General features: G+C 45.1%; 1 protein-coding gene across 3 annotated transcripts in view; it reads left to right on the top strand.

The window, feature by feature from the left end:
• POU6F2 (POU class 6 homeobox 2) overlaps nt 1-21,631 on the top strand; it is a 466,268-nt gene that overhangs the window by 421,668 nt on the left and 22,969 nt on the right. For all 3 annotated transcript variants that reach the window (XM_078059987.1, XM_036108955.2, XM_078059988.1), the window contains exon 7: nt 18,225-18,431. In XM_078059987.1, the coding sequence (XP_077916113.1) occupies nt 18,225-18,431 (207 nt within the window). The remainder of the gene's footprint in view (nt 1-18,224; nt 18,432-21,631) is intronic.

The raw sequence follows: 21,631 nt of genomic DNA, 5'->3' as shown, positions 1-21,631 counted from the left end.
TAGCAGAGTTCACATTCCAGTTAGTGCACACTGACTGCAAAATAGTATCACTAACCCATGCTTGTGTAGCTCATTTCAGTGGCAAAGTTCTAGAACCATGTTCTTAGAAAAGCACTAGGTTCAGGCGAAGTGATTTCTACAAAAGAATAATGGAATTAATGCTACCTCCCAGGCAGTGAGCCTTCACCATGGGGCTGGTATCATCTGTGATCCTCCCAGAGGACTTGACCGTAGTTTGATTACCCCAGCTGTGCACAAGAGCAGACTCTTGGGATGACACCTTTAGGGACTGGCAGAACTGAGATCTGAGTGCAAAGTCCACACGCATCCTCCCGTACCACCTTCACTTTCTTGGGTTTAAGACCTAGGTTCATTTTCTGGATGCTCCATTAGACAGGTCACAGACTCTGGAAACTTCCTCACTCCATCTGCAAATGGGAACTGTAATTCTTGCCCTATCAACCTCAAAGACTTCTCTTGAAGATATATAAATGCACACACTTGAAAACTATAAAAGGCTGTAAACCTTGCCAAAATAAATATGTTATTTTTTTCATTTTTATTGTTATGTTAATCACCATACATTACATCATTAGTTTTTGATGTAGTGTTCCATGAGTCACTGTTTGTGCATAACACCCAGTGCTCCATGCAGAACGTGCCCTCTTTAATACCCCCACCAGGCTAACCCATCCTCCCACCCCCGTCCCCCCCAGAACCCTCAGTTTGTTTTTCAGAATCCATCGTCTCTCATGGTTATTTTAATCAATATTCTCACCATTTTTATTTTTGCTGATCAAAGGAACCAGAGAAGAAGGTTCAGGGAAATCTCTAAAGCAGTGAGATAATCTTGAAAAAAATGACCTCAGGTCTCCACTTTATCTTGCCGGGAAAAATCAGACTCAAGGCATCAGGGTCTGGGGGATTGTGGGTCCCCTGCCTTCCAGCCAGGCATCCTAGCCAGGCGGGAAGAGACCGTGGTGTGTGCTTGATATGAGTGCTCACCAAAGTGAGCCTTTCAGAGTTAATAGGAAACTCTATCTCAGTGAATCTTGGGTTGGGGCTTTTTGTAGTATCACACAGCAAAATGATTTTGGAATTGAGGAAGCTCCCAGAATGGCAAGGTACTATACATTCCTATATCCTTCCCTTTGGAAGCTGCCCCTCTAAGGAAGTAAGCCCTTCCAAAGAAAAGGAGAAATATCTAATACTGTATTCTGAGTCTAAGAAACCACTGATAATAAGTTTTACCATCAATTTAAGAACAGCTTTTTTCAGAATGGAAGAAAATACTACCACATTAAACAGATAAATCAACTGTTAGGGCAACCTGATTTCACAAGTATTAAAAATAGAAAAAATGTGGGAGTCTTATGATTGAGGAAGTGTGTTATTTATTTGATAAACAGCCTTAACCAAATCCAGTACCCAAAAGACCGTACTCTGGGCTGTTGACGATGACTCTCTTTTCAGTAATTAGGTTTTAGTAAAAACTCAAGGATGGAAGCGGAAGCTACTTACGTCTCAGTTTTCCCAACTTGATTTGGGTCTAAAGGCATGGAAAGAGAGGAAGTACTGAATTCTGACTTAGCATCCCTAGATCAACACCAGTTTTTTCAGCAAACAATTTTTTAAAATTTTATTTTATTATGTTATGTTTGTCACCATACAGTACATCATTAATTTTTGATGTAGTGATCCACGATCCATTGTTTGCATATAACACCCAGTGCTCCATGCAGTACATGCCCTCTTTAATACCCATCACCGGGCTAACCCATCCTCCCACCCCCCACCCCTCTAGAACCCCCAGTTTGTTTCTCCGAGTCCATAGTCTCTCATGGTTTGTCTCTCCCTCTGATTCCCTCCCCCCTTCATTTTTCCCTCCCTTCTCCTAATGTCCTCCATGCTATTCTTTATGTTCCACAAATAAGTGAAACCATATGATAATTGACTTTCTCTGCTTGACTTCTTTCACTTAGCATAATCTCCTCCGGTCCCATCCATGTTGATGTAAAACGTGGGTATTCACCCTTTCTGATGGCTGAGTAATATTCCATTGTATATATGGACCACATCTTCTTTATCCAATCCCCTGTTGAAGAGGATCTCGGCTCTTTCCACATTTTGGCTATTGCAGACATTGCTGCTATGAACGTTGGGGTGCATACGGCCCTTCTTTTCACTACATCTGTGTCTTTAGGGTAAATACCCATTAGTGCAATTTCAGTGAACAATTTTTATGGTTAAGCAGAACATTCCTAAAGAGGGGAAAACATGAAATTCACACATGAGATGCATTCAAACTCCAAATAAATGTTCACTGGGCCTTTTACTGCACCATATGCCCAATGACGCACCCAACTTCCTTGTGGGCCCATCAGTTGTTGACATGACGCATTCTTCTTAAAGACGTGGGCAACATGTCCTCAACTCACAGGCCAATAAGAGAGAAATGAGAACTAGATCGGAAATAGGTAGGAATGGAAAAGTCACAACTCAAAACAGTGGGAGGATCCAGGTTCAAGTTCAAACGTAAGAACTACTTTGCACGATCCAATTGAATTTAATGCATTCACACAGAACGTTGCTCCAAACTGCGAATCATCTCATCAACTAACCTTTTCCATCTTGCAAAAGTAATAATATAAAGTAGATCCTGAGATGTCATAAGGTGGGGGCGTTCAGGGCAACAGCAAAGTCGAGATGTGATACAGCTTTCTACTTTGAAGTGACTGGCATCAATCACGCAGCACCCTGATGCACGAAGAAAACACATTACACACTCCCTAGCTCTGATGCTTATTGATAGATATTCACGAGCACACGGTGTCTCAGAGTTACAGAGGCAGACAGTACCAAGGTCCACATGGCCCCATGGAAGGCGCCCCTGGTCAGGAGCACAGGCCCCCGACTTAGACACCATCCCCAGGCAGCTCTGCGACCCCAGGCAAGGCAGCTAGTCTGACTCAGCCACAGTCTTCTCTCCTGCGCACTGACGACGGTCTCTTCCTCTCTGGGTTGTTAGAGGGAATAGTACTAACAGTAATAAAATTCCTAAATTCCTGCCATCTATTGAGCAATTTCTTTTCTTTTTTTTTTAAAAAAGATTTTATTATTTATTTGAGAGAGAGAGAGTGAGAGAGCACAAGCAGTGGGACAGTAGAGGGGAAAGGAGAAGCAGGCTCCTCGCCGAGCAGGGAGCCCCACACGGTGTTCGATCCCAGGACCCCGGGATCATGACCTGAGCCGAAGGCAGACGCTCAACCGACTGAGCCATCCAGGCGCCACTATTGAGCACTTTCTACATACCAAAGAGCGCTTAACATTCAATAGATTCTATTATTTCATTTCATCTTTACCACAATCATGGAATATGGCTCATCCCTATTGTACGGATTAACAAACTGCCAAGATCACCCAGCTGGAAACGGCAGAATCCAAACTCAGTCTTGTCCTCTGTCAGAGATGGCTCTTAATCGCTGTGCTCTGATAAGAATTTAAAACTTTTTGTCTTATTCACTGATGTATCCCAAGAGGCTAGAATGACATCTGGCCCACAGTAAGCATAAACACAGTATAAAATCTGTGGAGTGAATAAATAGAGCATTCATATAAGCTAATCTGCTATTTGATAAGCATTTTACATAAATTCATCATTTCATTTCATTCTTATATTACTCTTGCCCTAATATCTCTAATTTACAGCTGAGCAAACATGGGTTCAGAAAAGTGAACCAGCTTCCCAGGGCCACACAGTTAGTAAGGGAAAGAGTCTGGATTTGAGGGCAGATCTAGTTTCTTCGAAGCTCAGCTTTCCTCTGAGTGAAACTGCTTTCAGCGCTTCGGGAATGAGTGCTTAATACGCAGCCTGCCATACGACAGCCTTTCCTTGAATATCTCGAGCTCCTCACCCGCATATATTTTAATCCACTTAGGGTGGCTGATCTAAAGTAGAGTCTGTTAAATATATTGAGGTTTTACGGGGAAATGGTTTTAAGCATCGAGCATTACTGTACCTGATGAAAATGGCATTATCCGTTTACTTAACTTTCTTCAGTTTTTTAAACTACTAACGTTTCAGGGCTGCTGTAAGGAGTAAAAGGGAGAAAGGATGTTAAATGCTTGCCCCAGCCCTGGCACTTAGTGCATAGCAAGCAAACCCCGCCCCTGCCATCTTGTTCCCTTGACCACGTGCATCTTGGAAGCCACAGTCACTCCAGCACGTGGAGGACGAGGCAGAGGATTTTGAGTCCACTGCCCACACCGTTATTAACAGGTTAAGCTGACTGCCTCGTTTTCTCTCGATTGTCAGCAACAGAAGGCTAGGTGATGTGTAGTTTGCCTCTCTAACATGACTATGTGGTTGCTGGACTTGATTTAATCAAAAGGCAGGGGCACAAGAATATTACTTGCTAGCTTCATTTAACTACTGCTGGTTTCCCTGATGCTCTGGAATAGAAAACATATCCATCTACCTTCAGTAAACCTCTAGGTGCTGTTAGCAAGCTCTCCCAGGCAACCAAAAGGAAGAGATTTAGTGTTATGGATAGCTAGAAAAACAAAACTCTGTTTTAAACTCACACAGAATTTGAGGATTTCATTGCAAGTTATGGATGGATTTTAATGTAGGATCTTCTCAGTGTCATTGAATTATAAAGCAACTATTTATGGTTTTTAATATAAAAGGTGACATCCTTGGGGAGCCTGGGTGGCTCAGTCCGTTAAGCGGCTGCCTTCAGTTCAGGTCATGATCCCAGGGTCCTGGGATCGAGTCCTACATCAAGTCCCACATCGGGCTCCCTGCTCAGCAGGGCGTCTGCTTCTCCTTCTCCCTCTGCCCCTCCCCTGGCTTGTGCTCTCTCTAGCTCATGCTCTCTCTCAAATAAATAAATACAATCTTAAAAAAAACAAAACATATTCCTGATAAGGCTATACTTCAAAAATAGCTTTTGAAATTAAAAATTCCAAAATTCATACCATTGGTATAAATTCTAAATTATTGAGCTTAGAATGGGACAGTTGAAAAATCATTACAGTGGTGGCTTATTCATTATGATAAATTACATTTTTTCGGGACCACATTTGAAGTACCAGAGTCGATACACACACACACACACACACACACACACACACACACACGCACACACACACACAGAGACATTTAAAATAGGAAGCACGAGGGTGCCTGGGTGGCTCAGTCGTTAAGCGTCTGCCTTCGGCTCAGGTCATGATCCCAGGGTCCTGGGATCGAGTCCCACATTGGGCTCCCTGCTCTGCGGGAAGCCTGCTTCTCCCTCTCCCACTCCCCCTGCTTGTGTTCCTGCTCTCGCTGTGTCTCTCTCTGTCAAACAAATAAATAAAATCTTTAAAAAATAATAATAAATAAAATAAAATAAAATAGGAAGCACAAAACTATGAGAAACCACACTAGGACGAGTGCAGTGGCCCTCTTCAATCACATCCATCGACACCTGCCCGGTGGTTAGGGGTAAGGGTGCAGATTGGTCACCTCTGAAAATGAGGATGCACTTTTATGAGAAAAACTCATCAGCATAATTCTAATGAGTTACAGTCTTTGTTGTGAGAAATGAGAACCTCTGTGGTCTCACCCTAAAGAACATTAAAAAAACATTACTAAGAGGAAATTGCAAAAGTAATATATGTTGGAGTGATGAGGCAACTTTTTTCTGATTGACCAGATAGATAAATCTGGCAAGCAAGTATCAAAATACATTTAATTTTGCCACAACAATGGATATTCTCTTGACAAAAAGCATATGAATCACCTTGGACCCATGAAACTGGGTGGTGATAAACAGATACATCCTTAATGATGCTTGGAGTGGTTTCATTCCCCACCCTTCTTTTTTTTTTTTTTTTTAGACACTTGTTTTGTTGTTTATATTAATTTAAATTTGGCTCTGCAGCCTGGATGCCCTCGGAGCACTGGGTAACGCGAAACATGTGCAGCACTTTCCTTGAGCAATTGCCAAACATTTCCTTCACTGGGACCAAAGGACCTAGGATGTTGGAGCTCACTGGTCCCTGATCTGGGGTGGTTTTTTGTTTTTTTGTTTTGTTTTGTTTTGTTTGAGGTCATTGCTATCGCTTTTTTTTTCTTCCATCTGGGAAAAAGTATAAAATATACAGTTCCTAGGTCCAGAGCTTCATCTAGGGATGTTTACTAAAGCTTCTAAGGACCAAGGCTGAGTCAAACTAAAAGGTGTTCTCCCAAGCAATAAATAACATTAATCTGATTTAGTCACTTAATCTGGCATCAGCAGGCAGAAGCAGAAATACTTCCCCACATTCTAGGTATTTTTTTGCTGGTATTAAAACTTAAAGTCTTAGGCAAAGCCATATAAAATCTTACAAAGTTGGTCTTTCTGCAAAATGATGGCTTCACTACAGTTATGATCCTCTTTGGAAGGGAAAAATAATGTTTTCGGAATTCCACAGTGTTAGCAGCTGCAAAGAAAATAAATAGTACTCAGAGTTTAATTTGTAGTCATTGGGGAGGAAGGGAAAGATGATGAATGACGAATGTCGCCAGTTCATCCTTAAGAATTTGTCTTTGCTATCTGGTACGTGGAACATCCTACTGGGCAAATATAGCTACTATTAAAACGAAAATGTAAAGCCTCTGCAGAGAATTGGAAATTGGAGCATTAGATCATATTTACAAACATTTTCATTCCCTACCACTGAAAATCAAGTGAGAAGCCAGAAATTGAAACCCCGGGCCACAATGGCTTGAAGGAATTTGCTTTTGTACGAGACGTCCCCACTTGCCCTTGTTACGAATTAACCACGGGCTAAAATATGCATTCTTTAAATTCCAATTCAGGTTCTCTATAGGAAAGTTATAATACATTCATAGATGAAGAGGGGGGAGCTGTGTGAGAGCACGGTGGGACTGAGCCCTTGTTTACTACAAAATGAATTCATATAGGTCCTTGTAGTGGAATCAAGATGACAGAGGTCTTATGACGGCCCTGTGGTCACTGAGGAGGAACATGGTTCTGTGCAAACTGAAGGGAGTTCCCCACCGTACGCCTGTCCTTCCTCGTCTCTAGTGGGAAACGAGCAGTTTCTGTTTATGTTCTTGGGGACCAGAGGTCCCAATGGATCTACCTCTACCTACCCCCCTGATGGTTACCTGATTGCCACCTGACTTCTCCAGGCATCAAAACCAGTTTCTTCTTTTTTCTTTTTTTTACAGTCAAAGTGATTTTAAAACAAAAGTGAGGGTCATCAGATATTTCTTAGACTCCCAAAATCTAGAACGGTGCCTAGCACCTAGTGGCCTTCTTCAAAGATTAAACAAAAAAAAACTGCTACGTTTTAAGAGAAAATAAGAATCTATTTCAATGAAGGGTGAATTCAGCTATCCAGGTACGCATGTGAGTGGGCAGTCAGTCCTCAAAAGGAGGGACCGCGGGAGATCACCTCAAGCCACTGACAAATGCAGCAGTTTCCCAGAAGGAGAAAAGAGCCTGCAGGAACTTGTCAAGAGCAGGGGCTGTAGCGTTATGTAATTGCTGCCATCTTGACCATCCTGCTTACTGGAAACCTAGGATTTTTTCTTCATTGGCCAGTTGCTGGTGCCATAGACAGCAAGATTTACAGAATGCTCTTGTTAATCCACAAGAAAGGATTTTCATGAATTCAGATGGCTGGGCAATTTCCCGGTCTTCTACAGTAAGAATGAGAGCAGGTGGTAGGGCTGGGTGCTGGGTGCACAGCAGAGCCCCGAAAGGATTTGCTGAGTGAGTGAGTGAGTAAGTGAGTGAATGTATAAGGGATTAATTTGTGCATGAAGCAAATGTATGAATAAAACAACACTCTTTGGGGCACCTGGGTGGCTCAGATGCTTAAGCGTCTGCCTTCAGCTCAGATCATGATCTCCAGGTCCTGGGATCGAGGCCCACATCAGGCTCCCAGCTCAGCAGGGAGTCTGTTTCTCCCTCCCTCTGCTTCTCCCCCTACTGGTGCTCTCTCTGCCTTTCTCTCTCTCTAATGAATAAATAAAAATCTAAAAAAACAAAACAAAAAACACCCACTCTTAATTTTGAAGCCATTCAGAATAAAGCAAAGATGTTCAATTACTGGCTTTTCCAGATAAGGTTGAAGAGATTTTTATTCCTTTGCTAGAATCATCTACAGTCACTCCAATCCCCTACTCTTTCTGACAGTGAAAGAGTTGCTAATATGTCTGTATTATCTCTTCATATAAAAATACTTTTAATATGTAAATATTAATATTCATATAAACAACCAAACAAACCAATTGCTAACCATAAGTGATAAATTTCCAAGGGAAAGATGGGCATGGAACAAAGTGGCAATTTCTCCTTCCATTTCCAGAAGAATCTCTCCAAATTCCACTTCCCTTGCCCAAAGAAAATTGCATTTAGTGCTGAGAGTCTTGTTTATTTAAGCTTTGCTGGGAGAACCTTTTCTGTATCACTGGGTATTTCTGTCGAGTCCCAGATGAAGCCAGTCAACTTTGGATTCCACATCAGGCCCAATCAAACCTTGAGCTAATATTTTGCAAAACTCACTCTCCCTCCTCTGTCTTCCTCATCCCACTTTCTAGTTAAGTAAAAGCAAAGTGGTAGAGGGAAAATAGCACCATAGAGAAATAAAGAACTCCTAAATAATCCAGAGCTTACCAATATGCCTTTCAGTAGAGTAGATTTATAATTCAGATACAATTTTAAAACTTGTGTTGAGGAGTGGCTCAGTCTTTAAAGTGTCTGCCTTCAGCTCAGGTCCTGATCCCAGGGTCCTGGGATCGAGCCCCACATCAGGCTCCCTGCTCGGCAGGAAGCCTGCTTCTCCCTCTCCCACTCCCCCTGCTTGTGTTCCCTCTCTCGCTGTGTCTCTGTCAAAAAATTAATAAAATCTTAAAAAAAAAAACTTGTGTTGATGGTGGGCACCTATACTGTGTTCAGGAAAAGGATTTGTGTCCTGGACACTGATCCCTGCCCACCAGTCACTCCACAAATAAGCCAGGCAGGCAATTACAATGACTCCCCACTCAACTCCTATCTCAACATAGGATCATCTTGTGTACATTTAATTTAATCTTTAGACTATACTCTGGATCGAAACTTTTCCTCTGCCAATGTTTCCTAATGCTTGAGTGGGAACCCAAATAAAAGAGAGGATAGAAAAATCTCACATTTACAGTAAAATATGTAAGAACAGATACTGCGATGCATCTTAAAATTTAAAAATTAAGGAAAAAACCAAAAACACCTGCATGCAGTGTTGAGTGTGCCCGATTCAGCTGTAGTGTTATTATAATAGGAACTGTCAACAGTTCAGACTGTGGCCGCAGCTGCTAACTTCATTTTGCCAAGGGACTCAAGAAAGATTCAGGTCCAATAAGAATGATCATTGTATCAGTTGCGTTGACTCTTATCTGGGAGACCTGTCAGTTCCCTGATATGTGGCGATTCTTCCACAATGTTTGCTGCTAATGGGCCGCGGAACCCGGGTTCAGGCCATGCTTTATAAGCAAATCATTCCTATCAAACACCTGTGGAACTGACATGACTTATCCTACCTTAGATCATGAAGATCGAGTGGGATCCCTTTCCCGCTGCCTCATCATTTGGAATTGGAAAACAAACACATGTACATTAGACTTCTTCTTTCTCAACAATTAAACAAATAAAAGACCGTGTTTGAGAGAGCATTTGGGAGTTTGGGGTAGTCTTGCGCTCTTTAATCATATGTCTGATTAAAGATAAGACAAGAAGTGAAGACCCATATGCACATCTTTACTGTACTTTATAAATAGTGCTGTTGCTGATAAGAACAGTCTTGCTAAGATAACTGCCAAATGACCAGGTCAAAATTCCTCCTGACTCCTCTGACCTTCCCTTGGGTATTGTCACTGTTTTCTCCTTTGGCGGGCACTGGCTTTCCCTGGTGCAACTTTCAGGTTTTCAAGAGCTTCAGTAGCATTTCAGGAACGAAAGCATTGCCATAGTATCCATTTTTAAGTTGGCTGCCATTTTTTTCTTTTTTCTTTTTTTAATTTAAATTCAAGTAGCCAACATAGAGTACCTCATGAGTTTCAGATGTAGGGTTCAGTAATTCACCGGCTGACATGCCCACAATCAGCGTGAGAAATAGCAGCCGCCAGCTCTCAGAACTAAACCAAAGTTCATAGTCTATGGGAAGGTATATATTGTGCTCACAGTTTTAAATCCTTCCTCTGGTAACTCGTCAAATTCTCTCTTCTCTTCCAAGTCTCCTTTCTTTCTTTCTAATTTATTTATTTATTTGTTTGTTTATTTATTTATTTATCTATCTATCAGAGAGAGAGTGAGAGAGACAAAGAGAGAGAGCACAAGCAGGGGGAGTGGCAGGCAGAGGGAGAAGCAGGCTCCCCGCCGAGTAGGGAGCCCGATGCAGAACTTGATCCCAGGACCCTGGGATCATGACCTGAGCTGAAGGCAGGCGCTTAACTGACTGAGCCACCCAGGCGTCCCCCAAGTCTCCTTTTGCATTCATTTCTCCTCTACTTTGCAAGTGTTCTCGGTGAACAAAGTCCCATGACCCACAGGTACTCCTTTTTTAGTATTATTGACCTTATGATTGAGATAAAGGCAGTCCCTATCTTTACCTGTTTTTAAAATTACAGATGGGAATGGCTTAGAAAATACTCGCGAATATTCACGATTAAGGCACGTTTAATTTATAAAAAACCCACTGAACTATGGGCCCAAAATGCTAACATTCTAAGAAAAACATAAAGAGATGGTACCTTCGGCTCACACTTGCCCCCCTCACACGCAGTGATGAGAGATAGTCGGGAGAGAATGACAAGCTTAAATCTCTTGGTCACATAATTGACAGTTATCAAGCCCTGAAAGTGGGGAAACAGGACGGAAGTGATACCCAGCAGAGTATAATCCTCAGAGCCTCTCACTATCCCTGCCAACCTGCTCGGGGGCCACAGGCCCTCCCCTCCCCTTGGATTAAAGCTCAGGCTCTTGCCCCACGACTTCTCGTAGGCACTCAGGGAAACTCAGTCTTCTAGAGTGACCTTAAGGTGCCAACAAGATGCCCTGTTCCCTGACAATAATCAACACTTAGAACCTAACTTAAACTTCCCACAGCCCCCAGCAGCGTCCCCAGGCGGTCCTCCTTCCGGCTGCTGCTGTGGGAAAGGGTAGTCTTTCCCTGGTGGAATGATTCTCCTTTCTTCACCTTGCTAACTCCGTTCTTGACAGGGCAGGCTGAGGTGGGGGGAGGACAGATGGGCATAAAAATGGCCCTCTGTTGAACTGCTAAGAGATGGCCTCCGCCCTCTGGGCCAGCAGATGGCTCAAGCCAGCTCTCTCATGAGGTTGTCTGAGGCCCAGCTGGGACCTTCCAAGGGCACAGTGCTATGGGCAAGGGCCAATGCAGTATAGCCCTCTCTCTCTGTCTCTCTTTCTGTCTCTCATCCCTCTCCTTTCTCTTCCTTTTCTTTGCTCTTCTGTCTTTTTTTTTCTCTTCCCTCCTCAGCTCAAAAACCACAGCCTCTCACCTTTAGATTCCTTAGGTGTATGTTCCCCAAATTTGAGGAGACGATACTTGCTCCACCACCTTTACTAACCTGGAGGTGAGGAGAAACTCCCCATGCCCCATCCCCGGGAGTGAGGAAGACACACAGAATTTCAAAATTTTTCTGTGTCTGCCCTCTGAGTTCTTGAATTGTCTTACTGGTTTTCAGAAGCATAGTCCAGTCCCTCCCTTGGAATGCAACATCTACTGAATCTTGGTGCTTCGAAGGAAACTTCCAGCTTAGCATTCTGTTACAAGACAGGGAGGATTTAAATATTTTTCACGGTGAACTACTGTTTTCTGTTCTTCATGGTAAACTATTTTCATGGTGACATCATAATACTCAGAATAACACAAAGGAGCTTTTACAAATTAGTACAAATGCCAGGAGTTACACAGGCACGTAAGCACAATTAAGTTATGAACGAACATTTATTGAACACCTGTTTGGTTGGTGAAGCAGTGTTCGGTGCTTTGTGTACATTATCTTATTTCGTCCTCACAATATCCTTATGAAGTGGGCGTCGTTATTCCCATTTTACAGATGAATACCCTGAGGTTCTAGAAGTGAAGTAATTTGCCAACGATCTCCCACGGGTTAGTGGCAAAGCCTGGGCTTGAGCCTGGCCAGTGGAGAATTTTATTCCTCTATAGACCTATCCTAAATTCTATTAAGGAGAATGATCCTTAATGGCTCCTAAGAAGATTTCAGAGAACAGGATTGTTTCTATTGGTGCTATTGCTGTCTTTACAACATCCGGCTTTCATGCAAATTATCCTCCTAATGTGACCACAAGTGACACTGTGAAGACCCTGGCACCTCTAATTCTTTACTCTTGTCTGTGAGTGTGTTTCCAAAGTCGAAAACCAATAGCGGAGCATCCAACGGGGATCCTAATTCTAACTGACAGCGGGAAACATTGAGTAGGTAGATATTCCCAGGGGTAGAGCACCTCTCAATACCCATAACACAAGCGTCAAAACGTACACCTTAAGACATTCTGTTTCACAGTTGCTCATTAAAGAGCTATGTGTCGTCCATTTCTTGCAAATTGGTCTAAGATAATTTGTCTCATCTCCTGGGCTTCGGTGATGCCATTTTTAGGCACTGCCATTCCCGACGCCCATACCCAAGCCAGGCATTGTTAATCACTCGTGGTGCTGTATTTTTCCCAAACCCTGAGACCTCCAGAGTTCGGGGAAGCCATGGCCAACTGATTGGCGTTGCCTCCAAGATTAAATGCAAGGGTCCTTAGTTGAGCATCTCCCTCTTTTGAGCTCCGTCATCTGCTTATCTTCATGCTTTTACTCTTCTCTGGTTCAGATTCTCTGCTAAAGCCCCTCTCAACATCCACGCCTCTCTTTTTCCCCATCTTGGACAGAGCCAAATGCAAGAAGGCACGACTGCATCTCGGAAAAATAAATTTTGTTTGGGGAATAATTGTATTCTCCTACCTTTCCTGGAATCAACATCCTAACCAGAGCTGCCAAAATAATTCTAAGTGGGTTTAACCTTACAACTGGAGGCAAGTGAGATCACTGAATGTGTTATATAAAGAAGACAAAATCCTCCCTCGGAGAAAGAGAGAGAATGGCTGTTGCCAAACCACAGAGGAAGGGGAAGGTGATGGGCTGCTTCCGTCCTGGGGATCGCTCACACCCGCTCCCTGGCTCTCTGGAGCTCTTTGTTCAATGCTAGTGTTAACAAAAGCCTCTTGACCAAAAAATGCTGAGGTTACACAAATATTTGACAAAGAATTGTCTCTGCTGATGGATTGAACATGCTGAGAAAGTCACCGATTTACAGTATGGACGGATTTCCTTTTCTTAAAGATATGTGCAACAAAATTACTTGTCATTCTGACATCTGCAAACACATTCTCTGAGGCAGAGTTTAACAGCATGTCATAGACAATTACGACATGTGGCCCATCAGATGACTTGTCTGGGTGCCCTGGGCTTCAGTGATGCCAGCATCCGCTGCTGCTGAGGACACCACATGTGGGCAGTGAATAAATTCAGTGCACGTTATCCTCCATCGGTCCTAATTCGTCCCTACTGAGCACCTCAACTAGCACGAAGTCCATAAGGGCAGTGATGATAACCGGTGACCCCAAATTGCTGAGACTTGCTACAGTCCCAAGATAATCTTTATTATGGCTAAAGTCCTAATTGCCACTGAATGAACAACAGTCACTTTTATGTGTAAGTCACCCAAACTTTTACGGAAACAGAGATACATGTGCTAACAAACATTAGTAGTCATTTTAACTATATTTTTTAGTTGCTCTTGCGACACGGGCTTCATTTTCGGTTGTGGTTTATGCTCGTTACTCCTCTAAGGAAAAAGACAGGTGGACGCGAGCAACAACAACCAAGGAAGTCCCCTGTCGGAGAGGCCAGAACTCTTTTAGGTCACAAGTTATTATGATACGAGTAAGGGCCCAGGCCTGGTTAAAGCATTCATCAGAAGATGAGTCATTACTGTTAGGGCCAGGGCAAAGACATCTAGGATCATTGCAAATGATGCCTGAGCTATTTGCTGTGGGATTGATGGGGCAATAACTTCACCCAAAAATTTCTAATGTTGCAACCAAGGCATAAAGTAGGCCATGCGTTTTGAATTGCAGTGGAAGTCAATGAATCTAGCAACCCCTCTGTCAAGGATTCCTGGAGGCACTTTGCTTCACCCCTGGCCAACTACAATAGCATCCTGGCAACTGAGCTCCTGTCCAGAGTCTCTCACCGCTTCAGTCTCTTCTATCCACACCTTTGTCTTCACCCCAGAAATAGCTCCATTTCAGTGCTCCTTTCCACCCCCTCAAAAACCATCCTTGAATCCCCTTGCCTGGATGGGATTTGACACCTTCCACGCTGACCTGTCCCTGCTCTGCTGTCTCAACCCTCTTGCTTGAAAACTAGTCAATGCACCATCCCCCGTGTTTCTCATGTCCAGCTAGTCTCTTGTTTGGAATGATTTCTCTGCCCTGCTGAATCCCACCCAATGCTTGAGACTCTGCTCTGCCCCCATTTCTTCCGTCAAGTCTCCTTTAACCACCCTCATCGTTCTTCCTCTGATAGCGCTCATTCATTCCCAGTATGCCTTGGAGCACTCATCACATGGATATAGAGATTCTTATCAGGTAGTGCTTGCCACTTGTTTGGTACATATCATTTCTCTGTTGAACTGACAGAATCTTGGCATGCAATGTGCCTGCCTCGCTGCCCCCTCCTCTGCCCCCAGTTGCATCTTCTTGGTCTTCTCCATGGCGTGTGATGCCACACTCCCCGCAGAGAAGAGCCTGCAGGCAGCAGGCTGCTCTGCCGAAGTCAGTTCTCTCATGTAGTTAATGCCTTGACCAGGAGTCACAGCCTACTGGCTGGCCTTGTTCGCTCAGCAACATGTCTTTCCATCAGGACTCTCCTAGCAGCAAATCCTGAGCTCTGGGAGCCAGAAACGCAAACTTCAAAGGCTAGTCTTCGGGCTACAGATGTCTCAGAAGCATCCTCTCTCTCTTTGCCCTCCAGTCAGAGTTCTCCCAACATCAAAGGTCAGTTTTAACTTCCTGATTTCCTTGGAATATGTGTAGATGTAAATACTTCCCTTGAATATCAAAGGCCTCTAATTTCAAATACAATTTCCACAAGTAAAACTGCCAACTTTATGCAAGTGCCAAGAGCCTCACATCATGGCTGCCCCGGCGTCTCTGGCTTCCTTGTTGAGATCTCTCTGGCATCAGGATCCGAGGAAGCGTTTTGGTGAGGTCTGTGGAAGTGTTGAGAGGAGTCGGGGCCAACCGAAGCAAAACAGGCACATCTGGGAATTTGTAGACAACACAGTGTGTGATCATCTCTACCCTCGATGAATGGGAGCACGCTGGGGGATGTTAGGAAACCCCCATAGAGCACTGCCAAGTTCATGACGTGCCCAGAGGGTCATCCCAACTCCCCTGCAAAGGGGAACAAGAATTGAGAAATGCACAGCTTCACAGAAGGCTTCCAGACCTTGGAACTGTCCGACCCCACCCCCCAGCTGGCAGAAAAACCCTCCTTGTTAAAGGGTCCCTCCAGCCGTGCAGTCCCAGATCCCTCTGGCTCCGACAAGAGTGCTATCCTGCCCTCCGAAAGTGATGCTGGGGCCCCCAAAAGACGAGAGGAGCTGGTGGGGAAGGAGACGTAAGTGGCCCCATGTTTTAGTAATGTCAAGCACAGTGTTTGGAGCGAGGATGCACTTACGGGAAAGGCTGGTGAGTCGTTTGCATTTGCCTTTCCTCTTTCCAGCGGGAAAGCAGGCCAAGCATCTCATTACTGCGAGGGGAGCAGAGACTCGTGTCAATCTTCTCGGAGCAGAATGCCTCCCAGCATCACAGCCAGCTCTGTAGCTGTCAGGCGCTGTGCCTCAGCGGAAGCCTTCTCCCAGCTTACTTACTCACACGGGCTCCTAAACACGCTGACATGCTGCCTAAAATAGAACCCACAACCCTGCCACCTAAACGAATCCGGCCTCTCTCGGCTTTCAACTCAGGCCAATCCAATGGAGTGGGGCTTCTCAGGCCGAAGACACGGGGAGGCCAGAGTGGACCGGTCAGTGTGGGTATGGGACGAGGCCCCTGCTCTCCAGGCCTCTCCACACTGCCTGTGGGGTCAGAGGAAGAGCCTTTGAAGCCTGAGCTGCTTCCTGCAAGGCCACTCATCAATGCAGTACTTACGTGCTCTCATCTATCGATGTGGACTCCTCCTGATCTTGCTGGCTGGCCCTGCTGGGACAGGCTCACTGCTGATGCTGCGGGCCGGACCCTGCAGGCTTGCTCAGGGAGACCCGCAGAGCTACGGACTCCCTAAGGGCCTGCTGACCGCTCTCGCAGTCATTACGTGACCTTCATCAGCATCCACGGACAACTGCCCCCAATCGTCATCCACGGACACCTGCCCCCGATACTTAGCATGCACACAGCTCTTCCAGCAGCGCCATCCCACGGGGGCTTCTGCGGTGGAAGCAACGGCCTAGTGAGGAGGGGGCGCTCCCTCCGTCGCGATCCTCCGCACGGAACGGTGTGCTCTTGGGGTTCTCCTGCGGTTCTTGTTGCTTCTGGAATCCCGGTGATAGCGGAGTCTAGAAACCATTCATTCAAAAGACATGTGTGGAGAACCTGTGATAAAGCCCCCTCTGGAGTGCTGCGGGGGCAGAAAACAGAAGCATTTATAAACTCAGACTGCAAGCAGCGTGTTGTCTGGAGGGAAATTGCAAACGGGAGGCAGCGCCCTCCCTAAGAGTGGGTCCTCGCCAATGTCCTCCATGCGGTGGGAACCAGATGACATGATGGAAGAGCCACCATCTGGGGCTCAGCGGACCTGGACTCCAGCTCTGTCACTCACCAACGCCTCCATCAAGTGACAGCTGAGCCTACGCAGTCTTACCCACTTAAAGGGGGCGGGACTAATGCGCACTTGCTAGCGGACGTAAGAACATGGAAGGAAATGAAACCGTGGACGTAAAAGCACTTCCGGAGACAGTATTAGGAATATGTCTTGGTGGCCCCGAGGCCGCGTTACCACAGTTCACATCTGGGAGGGGACCCTGGAAGGTGACTCAAAGAGCGCGCTGCTGAACCATCCCGTGCTGTGTGGAGGGGGAAGCACCCAAACGCCAGCTCTGTGACTCCCCTAGAAGAGTCCATAACTTTGGAAGACACATCATCGTTTCATTCTGTACTAGCAACATATGAATGTGATCTATGTTTCCGGGTCTCGGAGACACCCTGACCATTTGCTGTCCTGCCCATGCTCCCTTCCTCCTTAGCACCGTGACTGGGTCCAGCCAGGTCCCTCCTGCAACACTCCATCTGATCCCTTCACTGAAGCCAGAAGCTACTAGATGCAAGCAGAAACCTTATCTGCCACCTGCCACAGAAGCCCTGAACTTCTAACCCTTAAGACCCAGTTTCAAACACATTGTCTAAAAGGCACATTTTCAAAATTTCCATCTTCGGTTGCCATTCCAACTCTATTTTAGTTTCAAGCATTTGTTTGTGATCCCAATTCTCTCAAGCCTTCAGAAAGCTGAGACTTCTTGAGCTGGTAGGTGGCAGAGCTGGGAATGGAATCCTGTCTCCCTGACGCCAGAACCAGGGTGGTGAGGCGCACTCCTGCTGGGGTGCCAAGGACTTTGAGGGAGGAGTAGGATGAAAGGTGAAAGGATGCAGGGATGGAGAGAGTAGAGGAGAACAAGGCAGGGGAAAGGATGTGAGGGAGCACGCTGGGTCTGAGGTGCTCCTCTGGGGAAGGGATATGGCTCTCCTGCTAGATGAGGGTCTTGGGTGCCATGAGAAGTCCATCTTCTAGCTGGTTCTGAGACAACAAAGCAGATGTCTGTGAAATCCCAGGTTTGTGTCCTCACTGAAGCTTGATTTTACTTTCAAGTAAGATGCTTTCCCATGCCTTTCCATGCACCCCATTCATGTGTGCTTATCTCTCCTGCAGATGCTCATGCCCTGCCACTGTCTTCCACACCCACATCTCCAGATCTGGTCACTACGGTCTCTCGATGGGCTCTCGGGAGCCTCCTGCACAGAGCAAGGCATGAGTGGTCTTCAGTTGCATGTGCAGACCCAGAGCAGAGCCCAGCACCTCACCTTTGGGCCCGTCTCTTGCAGATTATTGGGACCATTCCTCTGATGCCGAATCCGGGGCCATCAAGCCAAGCGGCGAGTGGCACTCAGGGCCTTCAAGTGCAGCCCATCACCCCCCAGCTCCTGACCAACGCCCAGGGCCAGATCATTGCCACGGTCATCGGGAACCAGATCCTCCCAGTGATCAACACCCAGGGCATCACACTCTCACCCATCAAGCCCGGCCAGCAGGTAATGGCCCCATGTCCAGGCAGCCGTGGCTACCTGGACCCGCCTCCTTACTGCTCATCTTCTGTTTGGTCTCAATCAATGAAGAGTAATTTTTAAATCACAAAATATTCCAACCTGAATCCTAACATATCAATAATTTCAAAAGGCAAGTAGTTCTTTTTTCATTCTTAGAGAATATGGGTAAGAGCTAGGTCTCTAATCCAAAAATATGAATATATTAAGTTATAAACAAATAATGGCCTACAATTCAATAGGGATGTGTCCTTACTTTGACACTGATGATACTTAATTTTCAGACAATTTTAAAAGGGTTCAAGAAGAAACTAAGACCATTTATGCCTTAACTGTAAATGAGAAAAAAAATTACTCCATTGCAAAATAAAGCAAGGAATATCCCGTAAGAGGGCAGGTGTGTACAAAGTTTAATATCATCACAGAGGTGGGAGTGGCCAACTTTGTCTGAAGAATTTTGAGTTCTCACAGATAAAATGGTTTGGGGACTGAGTCTTGATGGATGAAGATGGAGCAATGATGGGATCACAGTATGCCAGGCCACGGGAACAGCAGGTGCAAAGCCAGGGGAATATGAAGGAGGATGGAGTGTTGTGAAACAGAAGAAAGGCTCATGTGATTAGAGCGCAGGGGGAGGCTGAGGACAGTCATGGAAAGGGCTCCATAATCAAGCTGGAAAGGACAGACTTCGTCTTTGTGTGATCTTGAATGAATCATGCATCATCTCTATGCCCGTGTCCTCATCTGTAAAAACCAGTACCTGACTCAGAGTGGTTGTGAGGATTCAATGAGTCAATCCATATGAAGTGGTTAGTGCCTGGCACACAGTAAGCCCTTACATAGTCATGATGATGGTGATACCGTCTACTCTGCAGCCTTGGGAATCTGTGAGAGGTATTCCGAGGGAGGATGACATGCTCAGCTTCATTTTTCAAGAAAACAACTCTAACTCGGGGAGCAGATGGAGGCTGAGCTGAAGTGGTGAAACATCTATTGTAAACAAACCATTTAGGAGACTATAGCAAAACACAAAGAGGAATTTATGAAAGCATGCACTGGATAACTGAAACAAAGGGTCTGGAATTGTAGTAGCATCCAGGACAGGATCTGAGAGTCAACAAGTGCATACAGTGTAGCTGAGAACAAATCCAACATCCAGAAAAAATCAGGAGGAGCGAGAAAAGGAAGGAAGATGAAGGAGTCACTTGGGGAAACATTAGCTTTTAAGGAATGGAAGAGGAAGGGAGAGATGGAAGAAGTGGCCAGTTAAGGAGGAGAGGAATCCAGAGGGTCACGATCTAGCATCCAAGAGTTTTTTAAAAGTAGGAAGTGGACACAGTGTCAAATGCTACAGAGATGAAATCGGGTAAAGCAATGGAGAAACATCAATTCCTCTCTTTCTTTGTTGTAACGCTTTAAAGTCTGGAGCTGCTCTGTTTGAAACATTTTGAAACCAGCAGCTGGGTGAGTCAAGAAGCAAAAGTTGGAAGGGCTGAGATCCAGATTTGCAGCTAGAGGGTGCACTAACAGGAAAGGTGGTGGGAGGAGAAGACAAATATTAACAGTGAGTACGTGACTGAGTAGATGGCCTCACGGGTTGTTGGAAAACTATAATGTAAAGCATCTAGCAAGGAAGTAAAATACGAAGGAAAAAGGAAGAAGAAAGCACTGCTCAGTTCTTCATCATTCGTCTGTAACAAAGTAGAAGTGTCTTCCCAGAGATCTCAGCCATTTGGCTTCTGATCCAACCATGCATACAGCCCACTCTTGGTGGCACTCAAAGACTATGCTTGCAAAATCCAATCGCTTGTTCAATAAATATTTTTAAAAATCTGTTTAGTATATATATTTATTGACCACCTGCTATTTGTCAGGCACTGTACATGGAAGCTAGGCTGGTAGACATGACAGATACCATGAGCCCTTCCTTCATGGAGTTCACGGTCTAGCGAGGAAGATGGACATTCATCAAAGACTTGCACAAATGTACCTGAGATCTATAGTAAATGTCATGAGGGAGCAGTGAGGGGATCTATGAGTGGGTCAAGCAAGGATACCTCTTCCATTGAGGGGTGAACACTAGGAAAAACCAGGTCAGATCTGAACACTCTTCCCAGAGATGGAGACTCTGGTCTTATGCCCTTCGGTTCTCCCTCCAAATCTAAACCACTGCCTGGAGAGCCAAGGCTCCCAGCACCCCTCTTCTTCCTCAGCTTAATCATACCCAGTGGCTCACTCCCTGCCAGATATATCACTGAGGACTTCCCTCCCCTCTCCTCACCCCTATCTCTCAGCTAGATTATTTCTTTTACTATTTACAAGATGCCATTGGACTCTCTGCCTTCTAAATGGTTCCCTAAATAAGGCAAGAGCCTCTATCTTTTATTGGCTTTTTAAGACCTATTTCTATCTGTTCAAACTTATGCTAAAATTATCTCTAGGGGGAAAAATGAGATCAGCCTCTTTTCATACAATCTGCTAAAAACTATTTCTGTCAGCAAAGCCAAGTTGTAAATTGCCACAAAGGTGATGAATTAATTAGAAATCATCAACATTTAATACAAAACAGCTCTCATTCTCACCTTGGATTTCAGAGGAGGGCGTGTAGGTGAGAGACAATTCCAGTTACATAAAATTACAGCTCTAGATTTCAGGTAGGATGGTTTTAATCCAGGAGAAGGACCTAGCCAAGAAATGGCAAAAAAAAAAAAAAAAAAAAGGCAGATATGGTGCCATTCCTCCACTCTTTGTCCAAATTAGACATCATTGATCCATTTCCACCACTCTGGGAACATCTGGTCTTCTGCTGCTCTGACGACCATGACTGTCTTCTTCACAGTAGAACTGGAGAGCTAGCAACTGGTAAGAAACAGCCAGCCCCGTGGGGGTGTGCCTTGCACGTCCACTTCGTGTCAGTTATGACCAGCATCCCAGAGAGCAGGACTGTCCTGGACGGTGTACGTGTGTGCTGAGAGGACATGTGAACACAGCTGGAGAAGAGTGGCATACGAACCTTCCTGAATGTCCAAGTCACAGCAGGTGCCCCCAGGCCCGTCCTTCTTGTTCCAGCCATGTGCATATGGTCTATTCTAGTCCCGAAAGATCGAGGGAACAAATGGGGAACCTGGTTAGAAATATCAGGAAATGGTGGAAAGAAACGAATGGCTATTGCTATTTCTTGGCACCAG

The sequence above is a fragment of the Halichoerus grypus genome, chromosome 12, assembly GCF_964656455.1.
Source record: "Halichoerus grypus chromosome 12, mHalGry1.hap1.1, whole genome shotgun sequence".
Classification (NCBI taxonomy): Eukaryota; Metazoa; Chordata; class Mammalia; order Carnivora; family Phocidae; genus Halichoerus; species Halichoerus grypus.
This window is presented reverse-complemented; position numbering and strand designations above follow the sequence as displayed.